General features: G+C 37.6%; 1 protein-coding gene across 3 annotated transcripts in view; it reads right to left on the bottom strand.

Moving 5' to 3' along the window:
- Positions 1-677: 677 nt before the first annotated feature.
- Positions 678-21,306, bottom strand: part of LOC113235496 — a 241,970-nt gene continuing 221,341 nt past the window's right edge. Inside the window, exons 4-9 of one of the 3 annotated variants that reach the window (XM_026471208.1) lie at positions 6,156-6,295; positions 4,305-4,475; positions 3,555-4,226; positions 3,164-3,437; positions 2,453-3,020; positions 678-2,362 (exon numbers count right to left, since the gene is read on the bottom strand). In XM_026471208.1, coding sequence (XP_026326993.1) covers positions 1,178-2,362; positions 2,453-3,020; positions 3,164-3,437; positions 3,555-4,226; positions 4,305-4,475; positions 6,156-6,201 — 2,916 coding nt within the window. In that variant the 5' untranslated portion in view covers positions 6,202-6,295 and the 3' untranslated portion in view covers positions 678-1,177. Of the gene's footprint in view, positions 2,363-2,452; positions 3,021-3,163; positions 4,227-4,304; positions 4,476-6,155; positions 6,296-21,306 lie in introns of all 3 variants that reach the window. The other 2 variants (XM_026471204.1, XM_026471207.1) reach the window with 2 other exon arrangements.

Here is a 21,306-nt window from a genome sequence, read left to right as displayed (position 1 = left end):
TCTTGACATTTTCGGTGCAAAACAATAATTTTGTATTTACTCTATAAAATTTCGGTAAATAAAAACCAAAGCATTAATTACTTAATATTTTTATTATTAAAAATCCTTCGCTCATAAGTACAATAACTAAGGAATTTTATACAATCTAAGTAAAAAAATTAGCTAGTTTTTCATCTAATTAAACTTTTAGTATTGCATTTATAAGGTTTCCGACGTTTTATGCCTTTATTTACAAATCTTGTGCGAGTGACATAACTAAATTATCACATTTTATACGTACTTACATCATAAAATCAGCAATGATACATTCTCCGATTTTCCCTTAAAATTCTTATATCTAGGTAAATATAAGTAATTACACAACAATTTAGACGTCTAATAAAATTTTAATTATTTTTGTTTATGTACAAGAAGACGCAAAATATAAATTACAATATTTACAAAGCTAGTATCGCACTGTTAATACAATAGCGTATTAATTCAAAAAGTTAATTTTTTTAGAATCGATGAAAAACGAATGAATACCTAATTCACTTCCCGTGAAAGATTATTAAAAGTTATGTACAGACTTCTAAACAATTTCTTGCTTGCCAAATATATTTAAAAATAAAGGGGAAAAAATAATTTCGTATTTCTGAGCAAGGACTGTTTTGTCCAGAACTAGCTCACAAAAAGTTTGTCTTAGTTTAAATTAAATATACATCTTTTGATTGTTTCTTACAATATTCTAACGACGATTTTATTGATGTGTAGAGAATCATTTTTTACGTTCAGCAATAGTATAATCTTGAATTTAGCATATTTTGAGTTAAAACAGTATTGTAAGCAGTGCGACATGTTAAAATATGCATATGTACCTAAAACATAAAGTAGATTTATCATTTCAAAATACCACTTCTCCGGGGGTACACGCATGGCCGCTTCGAGTTTTAAAACTTTATAGAAGAATATACAACTTTAGAGTTTTCGTGTTCTCCCACAAAGGCTATAAATCCCAACATTCTGCTGCTTTTGCACTGTTCACTGCTCACTCACTCGCTGCATAGTTTCTCGCGGGAACGGCACCAACACATTTTCGATTTAAAGTTTTGTTTCTGCAGCAAAACTTGAGCGTTACCATTATCACATACACTTGCGTTCTACGCACTTCACCTGCGCGCAATTTCGCTAATATATTCTAACCTACGTAGGGGAACGGTGCGAACGGCGCTGCAGGGAAATATCCAGGGAATCCAGCGCTCGGCTGTATAAGAATTGACGATGTCACGTAAGATGTCAGCACAGTCGGTACTAGTTTAGTTGTGAACAATGTAGTGTACACCGTCTTTGCCCCGAAATTCAATTTTAGAACTTGGCTATCGGTGGCTACAACTTCGGTGTTTATGACAACTGGCGTCGAAGTTACTGTGTACTGTTGCTGTGGGAATAGGGGGTTGATTGGTTGCAGTGGCAGAGCTGGAAGGCTACTTGTTCCAATTTCGTACTCAGTTTTAGTCACAGTAGCAATGGGTCGTGAAATAGTGCTGCTAACCGTGCTCTTGCCATTGAAGAAAGGTATGACGTGTGATTCGTAAATGGTTTCGTATACCAGAATTGGTTTGGAAGTAGTGACAACGTCAGGAATTTGAGCAGCCGCCGCTGGGTTTAGAAGCCTTAGGAGAGCGAGCTGTTGTGCTTGTTCAGGTGTCAGAGCCGGGGTTACTGCAGATGGTGGTTCAGTGACTTGATTGGATTTGCTTTGGCCATGCGCTTTCTTTAGCCTCAAATGGTTTTCGGGCATTCTATACTTATCCACTTCAGTAAGATCAAAATCGGAGCCAATGTTGGCGAGATCTAAGTCAGGTGGGAATACTCGTCGCAGAACTCCGTCTTCATCTTCGTTACTGTCGCCAAAATCTAATTCCAAATGCAGTTCCGAACCAGCTTCATCCAGTCGGCTATTAAATTCTTTGAGAGTCTTGCTCGGTATAAATTGGAAAAAGTCCATTGGTGGTAGAGTTTTTGTTGCGGTTACAAATCTAGTGATTTGATATGTTTGTATAAATGTTAAGCTGCTAGTTATGTTCACATCTCTTACAACCGGGAGGATATGAGTTTTTAACATGTTTTGAGTTGTACTAAATGTTTCTGTTACGGTCTCCAGTGGTGGAGTTTCCATGTCTGATGATAATGTGATGGGTGGTAAAGTTGCTATACTTGAATCTAAGTTATGGTCTTTTCCGTAAGGAGATGCGGTCGCTAATATATTTTCTGTCAACGGTTCGTTGAGAGAACTTTGCGCACTTGGAACCAAAGTTGGTTCAATACGTTTTTTTATAGTCGACGTTACTGTGATGATACGAGTATTTTTCACGCGCCCAACCTGTAAAACAAACATGTTTATTTAAAACAACTGATTTTTTAAATTCATACTAACATTATTATTAATTATACTCCATTTTGTAGTCTTTACCTGAAAAGTGTATGGAGACTTAATTGTAGCAATTTCGTAGTAAACATCTTTGAAGTCAGCTGGTGTAGAGATTTCAACCTTCAATGTTTCCACTGGAGGTGGTTTCTCAATAGAATTGTCATCGGTATCATTGTCTAACAGCGTACCAGGGCCACTTTGCGAGCCTGACAATTCGAGGTCATTATCGGATCTCGCTTGAGGAGAAAGTTCATTTGATTGTGCATCATCGAGGATCGGGTTAGGAGTCGTTTGCTGCTCGTCGTCATCTTTCATTTTTCGAATGGTTACCTTAGGTTTCGGACTAGTTTTATATTGCCAGCGACCGGAGCCAGGAGCACGGTTAAGTTTGAATTTGTAGATACTAGTCGATCCGGTCACTTGTTCAACAGGAGTTGGTTGGACACGTGGTTTAAAACCTCGCCTTGATTGGCTGTCATTATTACTTGATGGTGTGATGGTGTTCTTGTTACGATTGCTTTTCCTTCTGTTTGAAAAGGCTGGTACTGAAGATTCACTGAAAACAGAGACGGTTGCCAATTGAGGTTGTGCAGGACGGCCAAAACGTGGGCTGAAAACAAACAGAAATGTGTGCAATTATTTACCTATCCGTAAGCGGTGTACGTGCAAATAACAGCAATTTAAGCAGAGATAGGTGTGTGTGTTTTGTGACAGCAAGGAAAATGTATGTAAGTGCATAATTCAGTTAGGTACCTTTGTGTACGTTGAGAAGAGCTGTTCCGGTTTTTGAACTTTTTAGTCTGGGGAGCATTTTCATGGGCGTCGTTGTCGGCATTGATCTGAGATCTGTGACGATTTTTATAGGAGCTGCCGCTGTTTGATTGTCTTCGTGTGGTTTTGCTGAAGTTGTCATCATCACCAATTGATGGCGTTGGTTCCAAATTGTACCTATGACTTTTAGGTATGGAGGGGGACGCCGTTTTAAGTATTCTGTGTGGTGGGCTGGGTGATATCTTGGCTCTTAGACCTGAGGGTTGAAGTACCCTTGAATTACTATTTAAAACTTGTGCGTATTTACCAGAAATGTAAGTACCAATAACACTGGTCTCGTGTACTGTCGTGAGTCCGTCTTTAACTACCGTACCTCCTAGTGTTGTAACGAGGCCAAGAGGATGTTCATCATCATCATCGGGTGGTGGCGGCGGCTGTACTCTGTTCTTATGTTTCGGCTTTTGACCATGAGCTTTTGATGGCCTAATATTTATAACCTTATATGTTTCTTCAACGAACTCGGACGGTTGACGTGATAGGAAGTCGTATTCCGGTTCTCCAATGTTATTATTTGTAACCAAGATTGCTGGTTCTTCCTCTGCTTGGCTCGATTTTATTTCTATTTTGGAATTTATTATTGACGGAAGGGGGCCTTCTTTAATCTCTACTTTGCTACTAACTATATTTTTAACTTCGCTCTTTTTTTTATTGCTAGATTGTGAATTTTGTTTGTTTGCTTTTTGTGACGATTGTTTGGGAGAGCTTTCTACGATTTTCGATGGACCTGCCACGACTTCAACTTTTGTAATTATTTGTTTAGCTTCATTTGACTTAGGTGTGTTGGCCAATTTATCATCTTTTTTAGGCGATGAGGCGATGACTGATACTGAGCTGGATGCAACGACGGGAGCAGAAGGTTTATTCTTTTTGTCTTTGTTGTCGGAAAGTTTGCTGGGGTTAATAGCTTCTGGTTTCACATTGGTAACTGGTGGAGGCTTGGTTTCAATAATGTTTTCCTGTACAGAAGTTTCCGTCTTCGGTGGTTCTGGAAGTAGAAATAGAGTTTTGTTTAGTAGAAGCCTGGTGAAGAATTATTTTTAATATATATTAGATGATAAGCGACCTGGTGGCGGTGCTGACTGGGGCGAGAAGACCATGACCGTATTGCCAATTGTCGTGGTGAAGTCGAGGAAGCCATACACGGTTTGCGTGATGAAGTTGCCAGCCGGGACCGAAGGAGCGGGCGCTGGTTTACCGCCATCATACACAGGACCTTCGGCGGAAATTACACTACCTGTGGAAGATCATAATAATTAAATTAGAAGATGTTACAAAAACAATAATCTTCAAAATATATTTTCTCAGTTACCAATGTCAAAATAAACAGAATTAGCGAGATGCAGTAATATATTATATTATCGATAAGGAAACAACCACAAACGATATACAACTGAACTTCGTTGGATCATTTATAAATTCTGTAGCGATGAACTGAATATGTAAGAGGAATTGAATTATTCCCAGCTCTCGCGTTGAGATAAGAGCAATAAACAATTCAAAAGCGTTTCAAATGGGACCATTTTCCAATAAGTCCATTTATATGTATTTTAATGCAAAACGCTCAACGAAGTGCTCTGATAAGAGAGTGAAGTCACATGCGACGTTGTTTCAGTACCATTAGGTGGTAAATGACCCGTAATAGTATCCTCATATGGCATAAAAGGGGGGTGTTTACAAACAATGATGTTGACGAGATATTGGTATCGTTAAATTAATGATCTGTGATCTATAAGAAGTTGATCGGAAACAAAATTCAATGTTTACCTTCGTAAGTGCTATGAAAATATGTAACTAGTCATAAAAACAACTCTGCGAACTACTTTCGGCGAGGAAATACTTTTATAGATGTCTCACAGATGGCGTTACGCCTAAAAAGTCGTTTAAAACCAAATACTAAGATCTGACAACAAGCAAATAGAAAAATACGTGAGGTGCGCTGGTTCGTTCCGTGGCTTAGTTGGCATAGCGTCTAGCACGGCCGGATCGTAGGAATTTTTTCTAAGTGTTCGATCTTTGTATTAATAATTATAACAAACTAGTGGAGTAATTTCACAAAAAAATAATTGAATATCAACTCAATACAAATATAACAACTCTACGATTTTCCTAAATATATAATATAGACTCAAGTATAATGTATTACATGTTTCAGATTTTTTACACCGTGCATGATATGACGCGGAATTGTAACAAAATGGATTAAAATCTCAATTGACAAAAGGAATCACGAGTCTCATGCATAATCGTATTAAACATTTAAAGTGTCACATGGACATTTTACTGGGATAAAATTAACACTGCGTGCTCGCATCCGAAGTGGATAACAAATTCAAGTGGATTCGTGTCTCTACGTCCACGTTACTTCCGGCCCATTTGCTGGTAAGTGGTCTGTAATAGTCTACCTTAGATACGGATCGAGGACCTCAGAAGCTCCTTGCCTTTACAATGTAACTACGTAGACCACTGTCCAGTTATTCTGTCCGTTTCTGTATGTTTTGCTTTAGAAAGTTTAACCTTTTGGGTACCCTTTCATGTGTCGATTTTAGCTGCCCTTATTTACTCATCAGCTTTGCATGTTGATGTGTTTACTCAATTTATGGGTCCCGCTCAACCCATTTAGACTGAAAATAGCATTTGCAGTTTTGGTTTTTTCAATTTAGAATTTAGAATTGCTGCGTGTAGGACGCTTAGTAAGTTTGTTAATAGTCATGACTATTGCAATTACTGGTCCATATGAATTGATGGGTAATGCGGTTTTCAATTTTAGTGCATCAGAACGTTCAATTGAGACTTACAGTAACTGTATTAATCTAAATTTTACGGTAAATAATTCCACGGTCTTGTTTTGAACTTAATATATAATGCAAAACTGATTTTGAATAGCAACGAACATAAATTACTAGAAATTACTCACACAAATGAACGGAGATCGCCAAAATGACGATTAGTTTGTGATCCATTTTTGCTGGTTGGAATGTTTGAATATGTTCAGAACAAATAGGTCTTCAAATTTGGTCGCATGCTGCGCGACTGTTGTACAATTTGCGGAGAAACCTGCGAACAAAGACAAAGAAACGTTAGAACTTATTTCGATTAAATTTAAAATATGAAATTTACGGAATTAACTCTTTAGGCTTTAATATTAAAGCACGGGGGCATCGTTATATAATAGAAAAAATTACATACACGTAGTTTGAACCTTATTCCATTCAGGTTTATGGGTCAAATTACCTTAAGTTATTCATTAGACAGAGTACATAATGATATTTATTTAAAATGCCTACCACCTTGTATAAAATTGTTATAATTTTTTTTTATTATTATACCAAGTGATGGTACGAATAAGCTGTGCGCCTGATGGTAAGCGATACGCCTGTCCATAACAGTTGCAATGCCACTCACAGCTTTAAACGTTAAAGATGAAAGAGACACTGCCACTGCGCCCGCTCGTCAATTTGGGACAAGTTGACAAATTCCATGTTATTAATTTCGCCAGCACTCTTGAAAACCGAAACGCAATCATGTTCACATTATTGCTTGGCGGCAGAAATAGGTAAGGTGGCAGTACTTCTTTTGATGAATTTTTATTCAAGGAGCTGTATTGGTACGATTATGGAATAAGAGTATTTAATATTGACAGGTGTACCTTTCTCAAAGCCGATATAGTAGCAACACCAATATTTAATAACATAATAATCGTTTGTATTCACTCGTAAGCGCGTGTGAGCACTGCATTCCGAATCCGAGACTACACAAATCTAGAAAACTTGGACCCACTTCGGATGTCGCTTGTGCACTAAGTCCGATTCCAATCCGAAAATTAAGAGATAAAATGATTTCTGTGACATTTCGGACCGTCATTTCTCGGATTCGGAACTGACCCTGCAGCTTGATTTTGATTGCCTCTCCCGATCGGAAACTGCGTCTTTTCCGAGTCGAGGCGCATAATTGCGATTCACAACTGGTCGATAGGAAACTTTTGCAATTCTTATTGGAACAATAGTTTGTGATTTAACTCACAAATTAGAAAGATATAGTAGGAAACAGGTTCATCTTCTCGTTCAGAAACCTTTCTGATTTCGAGACTACCCGATCGTATCGATTCCGATTTAAATCAAAACCAAGACGCTGTACTCTCGTCATCTGACATCGTCTGACAGCCGTCCAAAACAATTACTGTGAAATAAGGAATATTCGACCGTGTTAAAAGACGCCATGTTGCGAATGAAGCTTCATACTTGACATTGTATTTTAATTAGGCCGAGTATTACTTATTTGACAGTAATTATTTCGGACCGATGTACCCACTGATACGAATCGGACGTATTGCGCAAACGACCTAACGCTGTTAAATTAGGGAGTCACCACACACACAATTGGCTTGAGCCGGAATTAGCTCGAGCTATCGTAAAAAGCTTTATAAGCTCATGCAAAGTCAGAAAAACACATTGTTCGTTTCGTACAAAGTCTATTTCGCTCTTGCGTGGACATTAAAGCTCTTTCCGATCCGTTGAATGCAATTCCGTCCAGATAAGTGTGGTGATTCTCTCATGCGTGGCATTAAAACGTGTGTGTTTCCCAATACGATATTTATTATGTTAATCCCAGCACTCGAAATGAATATAAAACCGCTCTGTGCCCGACGAGGTTCGCACAAATGGACAAAATAATCACTCGATATGCTAAACGGCGGCACGCTTTGCGGCACCGCGGTCTCGTCTCATTTTAGTGGTGCACCAATTCATTGCATAAACCCCTGTTATGTGTCTCATGCTATGATACATAAATGGATAATAGTTCGAGTGATAGCCTGGTTGTAATAAAACTATCCCCTTGGTTTTAAAAACAAAAGTGTGAAGTTTTTATGGCTAATAAATATTCAAAGTAAAATTTTGTTAATTGACTATAAAGTACAAGTTACTCTACCTAAATACATTTTGACCATGTCTGGAGGGTTTTGTTCATAGACATTTTTTAATAAGAGCAAGTCACCACCAAGCACACTTGCTTGGTGGTAAGCAACACGCATATCTGTAGTAATCTGACAGTTGCAGTGCCACTCATAGCTTTAAACAACAAAGATCTGAAGGGTACTGCGTAGTGCCCACTTGTCATTAATATCTCAGGGTGACGGGCGCAGTGGCAGTGCTCCTCAGATCTTTGCGAGTTAAAGTTCTGAGTGGTACTGCAACTGTTATGGACAGGTGTGTGATCGTGATCAGGCGCACGACTTGTTCGTCCTGTCACTTGATATTATAAAAAAATTGTTGACAAGTCCCATGTGCCTGTAATTGCACCAGCACCCTTACCCTTCGAAACCAGAACGCAGTTATGCTCACATGTTGAGAATTCGGTAAAATGGGGGGTAAAGCCTTGCACCGGTTATTTCAGTACCACGCGTTGGGTTAATCTAGAGTAGCATCTTACACAGCCCTATCATAGTATAATACGACAAATAATCCGACTTCCTGTTCTGAGCGTCAATACAGCCTACACGTCTTTTGGGGCGTAGGGTTGTCTCATTACTATTTTTACGGTAAAACATAATTATAAAAAAATGGTATTATATGTATAAGGCGGAAAAACAAGGCAAAGCCTAAACACGGCACTCGACTTAAAGAACCCCATTATGTAACGATTGCATAAAATACTATTAAACACTGAGTGAACGCTACAATTCTACAATGAATGGCGCGTACTACTTGCGCTGTGCAACTCGAGTGCCACGCGAGATTATGCGAATGTGTGCGTTCGTACATGGTGGCGCGCACACATACAACCCGCGCTGCTACGCTTGTATCGAGTTACTCTACAATAGTCGTGCAAAGAGTAGTTTGCATTTAGTTACGACGTATTGAATAAAGTTTCTTTAAATTAAAGGAGGGTAAGAGGAAACCGGTGGCCAGTAGTTTGTCCTATATGAACTGATAGAGAACAGAGAGAGAGTTAATGCAAAAGCACACATTACCTAATTACCTAAATGGCCGTTCGCAATAATGTACAAAGCTTCGCTTAACTTGTACAGAAGATTTATATGAACTGTAAACAAATTCACGATCTCCGTAGCGATTGTGTTTGGTAATTCACGTTTGGCATTCTTTGTGGGCTTTGGCATTTACGCGTACAAATCCTAGGGCTATGCTTAAGGTTATTCGGTGTATAATGAACAGCTATTTGCGTAACTACGTCTTCTCCTGCTACTAATTTGTTTATAGCAACAATTGTAAATAGCGACGTCAAACAGATTCAATATTTAGTGCGTCGTCAAAATTGCGATACGAAGACGATTTATGTTTTCGTAAATATTCCGCTAAAATATTGCAGAATGTGTTCTCTTGGAAACAGACATCGACTTGTTGATATTGGGATAAATGGGGGTATGTATATCGTCGCCAGAGGCACTGTCCCTCATCAACTTAAACGTTCCTCGTAGAGTGCCTAGGGTCCCCATTGCCAAATCATTTGTTTTGTCTAGTAGCCGAACGAATCTCGGAAGGCCCCTTAAACAGACTCATACAGTCATACAATCACTTGACCAGAGACAGTGACATAGACATCTTTAATGTAGAGAACACTAAACAGTTTATTCGCATGTGCAAGCAATTGTTTCATCCTTAAATTCTTTATAATCATCAATTATTGCTGTAATTTTACATTTTTCATTGTATTTTTATTATTGTTTTAAATTATTCTTTATATCACATTGGCTAACTCTAAATTTTTTGTGCTGTATACACTTGGCACCTTGTATGGTGAACGTATGTATATTTATTTCTAAGATTGTTTTATGTTAAGTTGATGGTGTATCTTTCAATAGATAAATAAAGACGGACACTTTAAAGATTTGATACTATCTAAAAAACAATATATATTTTTTTTTATAATTTTAAGTGACGGGACGAACTAGTCTTCACACCTGTCCATAACAATTGCAGTGCCACTCAGAGCGTTAAATCGTAAAGATCAGAGGGACACTGCCACTGCGCTCGACACCCTGAGACATAAGTTGATAAGCATGTAATTTCACTATCACCCTTACCCTTCAAAACCGGAATACAGTAATGCTAATATTACTGCTTGGCGGTAGAAATAGGTAAGGTGGCAGTACTACCCTGGACGGACTCTTTCACAAGGAGCTCTACTGCTACCAAACTTTTATATACATAAATAATTGTTGAAGCGTTAAATATACAACATATCTACTAGTAGAACTTTTCAGTGAATAGGAAAATATACTACAAAATTTTCAGGAAAGGTGAAAAAAATAACACGCATTACAATATAACCGTATATATTAAATTTCCCAACATCATCATCCATTGATATGTCCCACTGCTGGGCACGGGTTTCCTCTCAGGCCATAGTCTGCCACGCTGACCCAATGTGGGTTGGGGACTTCACGTTTTCCGAGGGTTGTGAACCTTCTTTAAAGTATAGGTTTCATCACGATGTTTTCCTTCACCGAAAAGCTCATGATAAATTTCAAATTGGATTTCGCACTAACTCCGAGAAACTCAGAAGTGCGAGCCCGAATCCGGAACCACGACCTTCTGCTTGAAAGGTATGAAGTAGGTCAAACCATTAGGCTACCCATAATACTAAAATTCCCATTAAAAATATTACTGTTGTCACAAAATAATAAAAACAATATTTTGTGAATTTTATATACCCTCATTACAATAAGACATAAAAATAAAAAATACGTCTGTAAAGCTCAAGCTTGTTCTATTTTTTGGCCATAAACATGTGGTTGTTAGCAGAAACTGTGCTAGTACTAAAAACTTTTGTTCCATAGTCGTAAAAACTCTATGAAAAATACGCACATAAAAATACTTCACACTCGTGTTATTTAAAAAACATGACCAAAGTTTGTTTAATACCTTAGAAACCTGCACGTAGAGAAACAAACGAGAAAACGAATATCCATATATAATCAGGTTCTTAAATATTTACGAGTATCTTTTAATTTTTCGATCAGTATTTTATATAAGTATTTGTAAATTTTGTGTCTCTTTCATTACGAACACTCTTTGTCTAACACACTGAACACTGATTTTGAGCAATACCGGGATGCAGGTTTTTTACCATTTGTGCCTTATGTATTGTATTGTTCTTGAATATTTTGCATGTTTTAATTCCGCCTTCCCCTTTTCCGTCATCGGGGGACTCGACGAACACAATGTACGAGCAAACCTTGAACGCCCCGGTGAACGCAACAATGTTGGGAATTTGTGGCCTTGTTCCCCGAACGCTATAATTTGGGCCCGTTAAAGGCGAGACTTCGTCGATTTCACCTTTGCCCCTTTTTTTTATTAAAAAAATAAATAAATATGTTTGTTTGTATGTAGTTTAATTACCGTTTTATTGAGGCGTGTGTGTGTTTAATAATATTTTTTGTGTGTTTTTCACCATTAATGTATCCAGAGAATATATTAAGATAATTTCCTATGTTTAAAACTTACATTAAAAGCTTTTTATTGAAAAGTCGTATTACAAAATTGAAGAGTATGTTTCAGATAAAGAAGTATGGAAAGACAACAATAGTCTAGATTCCACACAATTATCATGTAAAGTGTATTCCATAGCATTTAAGTTTATTTGAAATGAGCAATCCCTGGAGTCTCTTGCTCGTTCTTCTCAGGGAGGTCAGCGTAGTTGAAGTGTAAAAATTTTACCTATGGAATAAACGATTCTTTGACTTAAGGGCTATGACAGAATATTAGAGTGGACAATGTCCTATAATTGACAGTCTCATATAGCTGACTCACGGACCTATTTGACATTTGTGTCAGTTTTCCTTTATTTTTTTAATAGATAGAATCCGAAATACTACTCTGCGTTCGAAGACAACCAAGCCGAAATGGGCCTGGGCTGGACAGTCGTCGCGTGCTCCAACAGAGATGGGCTCGCACATCCACTTAGAGGATGCCGCAGAACGGCTAGCGACGACGAAGCAGAGCAAGAAGGGTTGTGAGCTGTGGAGGTCGAGAGGAGACAATAATAGGCTAATAAAAATCCGTTAAAGCCTTTAAGGTTTACTTTTGATTAAAGTGCCTTGGATAATTGTAAAGTATTTTGATAATTCTTACTACAGACTACAGAAAAAAATTCTCCATCAAACCACACGCGACTCATTTCACTACTGAGCCGGAACACAGGTGTCAGTCAGGTAAGGATCGAAGGAACCTCTTAGGTACATCTCATTCATTGCTGCTCATACTTTGAAATTTTCGGCCTCTGTGGCCGAACGTTGACCATGCTCGGGTTCGATTCCCGGGCCTGGAGAAAATATTTGTATGGCCTACTTTTATTTCTCTCATAATTTGTGGTTTTCTATGTGTGTGTCCATGGCACCCGCGACTCAGGACTTCCCTAGTGCGGGGCTATGTTGAGTGTGTGCGTTATTATTATTACTGACACATATTATACTGCATATGATTATCCGTCGGCTAAAAACCAGACTCGTGGTGAACTGGATTTATGTAGCATTTAGTTCGAAGTACTATACAAATAGTGGATACCTAAGCACGGAGATTTATTCATACAAAATTAATAAAATTGACTGGTACCCGCCGCACAGTGTGTTTGCAGTGCGGGGTTAAGAGTGTGTGCGTTATTTATAAAAATAGGTTCATATATACGAAATCCAATATAGGCTTAGATATTATGTGTAATCTAATATAGGCTCAGATATACGAAATCCAATATAGGCTTAAATATACGTAACTCAATAAAGGTTTAGGCGCGACATGTCAAGCTCACAGTAGGCACAGAGGCATTCAAGCTAAATTCCCGGACAGATTGGCATTCATTGTGCTAGCAGTCACTCTGCCATGGTGGCGTATTGAAAGCATTTCAATGCTTAGGACAGATATAGACCGAATACACTTTTGGGCGTGCTGTCATAATTGGGTTAACTGACTTAGTGTAGGTGGTTCGATTGCTTTTTATAAAACACTGGTAGTAGTAGAGATATAAAGGAGAGTAATTGTTGAGATATGTGTAACGATGTTGTCTTCTTTCCATCACTAATTTCTACAAGCCTTTAATAACAGACTAAGTTTGTGTGAATTTAGTATTACGTTCTAACCTTTATTTTTATTTGATATTTAAATGTTTGCTTCATTGAATGTCAAACTTTAGTAAAAACTTACTTGGGAATACGTGTTGTTCCGCGGAGAATTATAAATACAAAATTACCGTATAGTTGCAGCGATATTGATTCTAGTCGGTAGTCTGCCTTAGCCCTTAGTAAGTCCGATGTAGGCACATAGGCAACGCAGATGCATTCGCATTGCATTGCAAGCTAAAGGATTTACATTGTACTCTGGGCAAATGTAATTGAGCACATTGTTTGGTAAGTAGAAATGTCGACGTGAAACGTGAACATCGAAATGGTCTTACCGGAATTTCGATCTGAACTTTGATTGTAATCTTGATATTTAGGAGCTGTCAGCAGCTGTGTTGTGTTGTATCGGAAGTGGTGTCAAATTTGGGAATGAAATAATTTTTTCGGATCTATAATATATTTCCAATAGCGAAAGCCTAAAAACTAGTTTTGGGTCCTTGTGTCAAATTACTTGTGGACACGACATGACTTATTGTACAGTTTATTTATTTATTTATTCTTATATTTTTATTTAGAATGTTAAACATAGAAAACACTGCACAATAAACAGAAACATTTAAACTTATAAACTAACTGCCTCTACACTTCACAGCATGCAATAGCAACAATATGAGATAAAATATATAAAAATGATAATGAAACAGAAAATATCTTAATATTTTCTCTTTCCTTAATAGTTATGTGTGTAGGAATCGCGACATAAGTTTAAATGTGTGTAGTAGTCTACGCGTAGCTGACAATAGGTACTCGCAAATAAAGATTGTAAAACTTAGAAATGGCAAAATATTTGTGAAATTGATGTTACTGAAATTTATTTTATATATCCTGCCTCAAATTGTTGTTGTGTTGCTCAAATGTGTGTTGTTGTGTGTTGCTCAAATTGTTTTGTAACGGTTTATGATATAACGATCAATGTTCAAATCATTTGACTTGGAACAAGTGTTATACACATTACAGAGCTTTGGCAAAAAAAGGAAATGACTGAGGTTACTTTTGGAACATGGCAAGGCGAAAAGCATATAAAAGCGCACTTCCCATACAGTCTAAGTGAAGTGTTGAATTACAGCATTTCCAAACTGCCTCTGTAGCGGACTGTATCCAATGGGTTTAGTTGGTGCTATCAACAAGTAAGCAAGACCAATGTAAATGTACTTACAGTTTATTACAAAACTACGTACCGCTTTCATTTAAAACAGCAACAATAGTCAATAATAAGAAAAGGCGCCAAGAACAATCACAAGTAAACTTAGAATTTCAATATAAAACTAAAGTTAACAAGACTATATAAAATCTATACCTACACAAAAGAGATTTGTAGCGACAGCCGCGAAATATTTATATGGCGTCATTGACCTACCAAGAAATGTGGTGCATATTTATTTCCCTCGTGAGTTTAACTGTAATTTGTCTACCTATATGTGTGCCCATGGCACCCGCGACACAGGGTTTTCCTAATGCCCCCGCATTAAGACTGTGACATCCCTTAGGACTGTGCGTTTAAAAAAAAGTAAACCATATAAGTGAGGAACCATTTACAATTTCAAGAGTATTAAGTCAAGTCTCTTTCTACGATTGACTAAACAAGTCAATTTGTAGTGTTGGGAGTTTTTTTTTATAATATCAAGTGACGGGACGAACTAGTCGTGCGCCTGATGGTAAGCTATACGCCTGACCATAACAATTGCAGCCACTGAGAACTTTAAGTCGGAAAGATCTGAGGCACACTGCCACTGCGCCCGTCACCCTGAAACATAAGTTGACAAGTCCCATGTGTTTGTAATTTCACCAACACACTTACCCTTCAAAACCCTGAAAGTTATTTGAAGAAAAATCATCGACATCGGTTAAAGTCGCCTGCGGGCTCGCTTATTTCGCAGTTACATCGTTGTGCGAACTAATTTACGTAGTATAACTATGGTGATACTTACAAGGGGATCGTCCCCACATCATTCTCCGTCAGTCTGTCTCTGTACCTTTGAAGTTTGCTTTGAATAAAATTACCAAGGCATGTTCACGTTTGTAAATTACAGGTACGAATTTAGATTTTCGTAGACTGAATACCTTAAGCTAAGTCGCTAAGGAGTAATTAACCAATAAAAAAACGACTTGATAATTTTTACATTTATGCTGTAGACTTTCAACAATACACACAAAGCGATTCTTCGTAACGGTAACTGCTAATAAAACGGGAGCTCTCTGACGGGGTTCTATATGTTCAGAGCGAAATATCCTGGATATTTTCAAGCTCAGAGTATCATATTTCTCCTAGACGAACGTAAAATACGAAAGTTTACCATATTTGTCTATATTTGTGAGGTCGTGGGCAAAAGCCAGGTAGTCTCGATCATTAAAACAAAACATGCTTTTAAATAAAAAAAAAACTGACCTCAAAAGTTCGTAGAATTACGTCTATTTGCCAAGTTGTTATTGGAATCGGTTACCGAAAAGTGCGTAAAACTGTTAGCATCTCTTAGTTTGCCACCTGTAGTTTGCCTTGCCACTTAGTGGAATATTTACTTCAAATTTAAACCGAATTTGAACCGCTACCGAGATATCCTCCTTCCAACAAAAAAAAACATCAAAATTTGTTCACAGTCGGAGTTATCGCGAAACATATAACAAAAAAAAAACGAAAAACACATTCGAAGTCGGTAAAAAAAAACTTTGTTTTAGTCACTACGGTTCATAGGTGGCAGTAACGCTGTCTTCAGAGGTCCCTTTATCATTTTCCACATGACCTATTAAAAGATAAGTGATGACCGACAGAGAAGGACTTTCAAATTTGGTAATAAAACTATTTTTACTGATCCATTTCGCGTATATTTGTTTATTTATAAAGGGCCCGAAACGTCAGTTTATTTGAAATAATCTCAGTACGGAGTACTAAAAAAACCGACCTTAAAAGTACATATAATTACAAAGTTTTATAGAAATCGGTTACCGAAAAGTGCGCAAACCCGGATTCATCCCCTAGTTCGCCACTATACTGGACTTGACGCAGGAGATAATAAAAATCGGTTCTCACTACTCAAAGTATATTGAGAGAGAAAAACGCCATGAATTGGAGAATAGCAGAATCAACCATTAAAATAATAGCTCCTTATAACAAAATTTAGGCGCTATTTACAACAAAAAAAGAATCATGAAAATCGGTTCACAAATACCGGAGTTATCGCGTAACATACATACAAAAAAAACATACAGTCGAATTGAGAACGTCCTCCTTTTTTTGAAGTCGGTTAAAAACGTATGTACGTGATTTAAACCCGTAAAAATAGATTTATTTCCAACATGTAAAAACTGGACTTTCAAAATTCCTCATTTAGTTACGATTAAATACAGGACCTGTTTGTACGTACATAATATCGCTTAATGTAGAGTGACAATTATCGTGCTGTACGTGACAACGGCCGCTCTATTCGCAGTCGGATGTTTGCGGACAAATAGAATACGGTAATGCAGTGGCAGTGATGTTCGCTGTTGTTTGATTGACAGTAACGTTGGTATTAATTGCGATTATGCTAAGAGAGTTTGTGTCTGGTGTTTGGGGACAGTTGTAGTATTTGTATATAGTTGTATAGTAGAGCATGTATATGACTCTCTATCGGACGCTCCTTGTGAAAGAGTTCGTCCAGGGAAGCCAAGAAACCATACCTATTTCTGTCGCCAAACAGTAATAGAGCATTACTGCGATCTATTTTCAAGGGTAAGGGACTCACCACATTTATTCACACGGTACCATCTTGAGCTGGCTAGAAAAACCTTTATGTCCATGCAATGAGGGAAAAAGGCGTCGCGCGTTTCGCGTTAAGGGTGCTGGTGAAATTACAGGTAAATGGGAACGTATGTCTCAGATCGACAGGCGCAGTGACAGTGTCCCCCTTATCTTTGCAATTTAAAGCTCTGAGCTGTTCTGTAACTGTTCTATAACATTTAATTATTAAATAGTCATGTAGTTTGTGTCGATAGTTTTATCGATGGATTGTGAAAGTAGTTAAAATTTTGCGAAAAATGACTGTTGTGAATGTTACGACATTCTAATGATTACTAATTGAGTTATTGCATTTTTTATTCTTATTTTGACTGCCTATTAGTATCAAAATCAATTTTTATTCATATATATTTTGACAAGAATAGCAGAAATTTAAATTAAAAACTTTAAAATAAGTCTCCTCTTTGTATTTTTCATAAACAGTTTTTCATACAGTGTATGCATGTATGATTCTACAAAAATTGTCAATTCAAATGAACTTGTGCTGGAGTAATTGGATGATGAATAATGGGTCGAGGATGATTCAAATGAAAGTTAGTCGATAGTCGATAGAATATTTATCGATGCAATCACAAGCTGCTCGCAAGCTGGCAAACTTTTGGACAATGAACTGTCATTTTACTCCTCGTCTTCAAAAAAGACAGACTATAAAGATCGCAAGCTAAATAAATATGTACCTATGAATCTTCAAGCTCAATTAAAAACAAATGCCTGTATAATACGGATGGACAACGAAGTGTTAGTACATTCTGTTTAGCTTTTGTTATACTAAAACCGTGTGCATCTGCAATAAACAAAGTTAGCGAGCAGTGAAGCCTTGTTCATTTTTAGTACTCCCTTTTTTAACCGTGTCCACGTATGCAAAAACAAACTGCAGGTCGCAATGTTCCTTATTCTTAATATCTCACTTTGTGAATATATTTGCTAATATGTCATCGAGAACTACATGCACCCGTGTGAATGTCCGCCGGAGTGTTTGATCGCGAGATGGGGCTGTGATGGAGCGGTGGGTGATGTTTGTGGTTCAACCTCTTCCGTCAGTATCTATTCATCCGATGCTCGTATTATTCGCCACTGGTACCGTCAGACTAAACATCGATATATCATTATGCATTATTTCATACGACTTAACCAAATTTTGCAACAATGTGCGTTCGATTCATATAAAGAATTAGAGCCTATTTATTACTTAGTAACATATATAGTAGCAGTAGAGCTCCTCGTGAAGGAAGTACAGCCCCCGTACCTGTTTTTGCCGTTTGGGTGACAAAAATTCATGGCAGTTCTGCTCTATAATAGGTTGTTTATTGTTGTATATCAAGTTGTTTCTACCAATGGTATTTTTATACAATTATCATAAATGATGTGAAATCATCTGTTGATCTCAGGGCAATGTACCTTATGAATTAATAGTAGTGTTCAATTAATTTGACGTTTTCAAGCGTAATTGAATTACTAATATTGACTTTGAATTGATATTATTGGAAATATAATTAATTAAACATGTACATATACACCTCACCTATTTTGCCGCCAATTACTTAATTTCGGTTTTGAAAGGGAGGTGAAATTACAGGCACACGGGACTTGTCAACTAATGTCTCAGGGTGACACTGCAACTGTTATAGGCGTGTCACTTACTGTCAAGCGCGCGACTTGTTGGTCTCGTTGCTTGATATTATAAAAAACACCTGCAAAGACGACGACTGATGGTTGTTATCGGAAAAAATATATACATATATAAACACATATATAAACATATATAACTGCCTCGGTGGTCGAACGGTTACCCTGCCGGACTGCCATGCAGAGGTCCCAGGTTCGATTCCCGGGCCGGGAGAAATATTTGTATGGCCTACATTTAGTTTTCTCGTGAATTTGGGTGTAACTTGTGGTTGTGTATGTGTCCATGGCACCCGCGAGATAGGGTTCCCCTAGTGCGGGGCCATGATGGGTGTGTGCGTTTAAAAAAAATATATCTAGTTGTTACGTTATGCGATTGTGACACATTGGAGATGAAACTATAGTTCAGAACAGGATGATTTGCGTTAATATTAGACATAACTTGTTGATAAGTTTACCATCTCAGTCAGCCGTGACTACAAGACCCGCAAAGGTCTCGAAATGTTAGCTTGTTTGAAAAAAAACTAATATTTTGACGATTTTTTATATGAAAAACTAGTTTCATTTGCAATCTATAAACATATTTCATGAGAAATGTTGTGTGAATACTAAAACAATTTTTTTTTATTTCAAACTAAAATACACTAATAAAATTAACTCTGCTGTTATTGTCCATTTTGGTGCAGTTCCGTTGACAACGATCGAATTTATTATACTGCACTTTTTAAATATTCAAATTTGATTAAAATCTTGTTTATACAGACTATTTTGCAGTCGCTACGTGATTCTGCCCGGGTATACGAATAGGTATGTGTGATGGTTCATCCCTCTATTCAAACAAAATTTAATGAGGCGTGCGCCTATACACGAATGTGTGCTCACTGCTGCTGCTCGTAGCTCTACAGCTCTTGGGTTTTATCCTTTTGCAACTACCCTCAACTTTATGCATCCATAAAAAAGACGTGGTGTCGCACTTTGAAATGAAAAATATGATATTTTAGGTAAAAATATTACGTTCCTAGCAAAGATATACATTAATAAGTAAATATAAACACCAATTTCACACTGAAAACGTTATTGCAAACACTTTTTCTCGTTTATAAGTATTTTTGCGGCCGTGATGCTAAATTACTGGAAGAAGCTATTGTATAACGTCTTTATGCTAGACAGTAGGTAACACTTCTTATTCTTTTGATGTTTTACAGGCATAAAGGTGGATTTCAGAGAATGCTTTACGAGGGCTCATTCAGTAGCGCGTAAGCCTCTTTTCAGATTTTCTACCGCCTTATGAAGGCTTTAAGCCTCACTTGAAAATGTACGGATTTACAATATTCAAATTTTTATATGAAAAATTTTTATATCATTTTGCTAGACGGCTTGTGAGCTTATATAAGTATGAAAATCCGAAGACCACATACTTGAACAGAAAACATTTGGGAGTAAATGCGTGGATTCAATACATGTAAATATTAGGCGACGACTGTTGGTAAACTCGAGACGAATGTTGTCCGAAAATTTATGTTGGCGAACGTGCCTATTGTCGGACAAACAACGCCGCGGCGCCGGCTCGTGGCGAAATTTATATTCTAAGTTTCGGGGAGTCGGGGCTGCCCACGGAAATGCCCTACCGACAGAAACCGATAAAGATCTGGCTAAGCAAAACTGATACAAATGGGCGTATAACGAAACACCCGATTGTTTACTCGAAACTTCCCAATCCTTACGACTGGCAAGAAAGTTGTTGGCCGTAACTAAATTACATGCACGTTGATTTTTTTATTCAATATAAGTGGGGGATACGTGCAAACTCGCGTCCGAGAGGAATAATACGTTAAATAAACAAGCTCCTAGAGGACGACGGACTGTTTCCAAGCGGGTGGCTCGCGATTGGTCTCTTTATACAAGATTTTCGTTAAGATTTGGGCTAGATTCATGTGTTCACTATACTATGTAGACAGAGAGATATGACACGTAATTTTATACATAATAAGAATAAATTGTATCAAGAATAAAAGAAAAAGTTTATAGGCATTTATAGTTAAAATGCTTCTAGTTCCCACTTAGAAAGTTACCGTTGCAGAATGAACCCAAATGCTCGAGGCGTGGAGTTGTTTTGGCTGCATCCCAGACACGTTTTGCATTTTATTCAAAACGCTGACGTGAAGGATAGAGTTTTATTATTTTACTACTGCAACGTGATCCGACTGCACCTGAGGGTGCGAAATTTCTACACTGATATGTCTCAATAAATGTTAGAGATTCCCGCATCAAGTGCGTGAATAAACAATCTAGCACTTTTCCAACAATTGGCAAGGTGCCGACGTATAAAAATTACCAACTCGTGTAATTGCGCGTTTGTTCTCCGAAAACACCGTTGAATTCAGTGATTGATCGAGCGTCACCACGCGGGACAACTACAAGAATTTTAAACAGGCCCGTGATGTCCAAGCGAATTTTCATTTTGTTTATTTGCCCTCAACTCGTTTGAATGCAAATCCACGCGTAGGGCAAAAGGTCCAATCCGACACGTTTTACATGCGT

Source organism: Hyposmocoma kahamanoa, unplaced genomic scaffold (genome assembly GCF_003589595.1).
Source record: "Hyposmocoma kahamanoa isolate Upper Pololo Valley unplaced genomic scaffold, ASM358959v1 87, whole genome shotgun sequence".
NCBI classification, from domain to species: domain Eukaryota; kingdom Metazoa; phylum Arthropoda; class Insecta; order Lepidoptera; family Cosmopterigidae; genus Hyposmocoma; species Hyposmocoma kahamanoa.
Note: the sequence above shows the minus strand (reverse complement) of the source record. Positions and strands in the feature narration are given on the sequence as shown.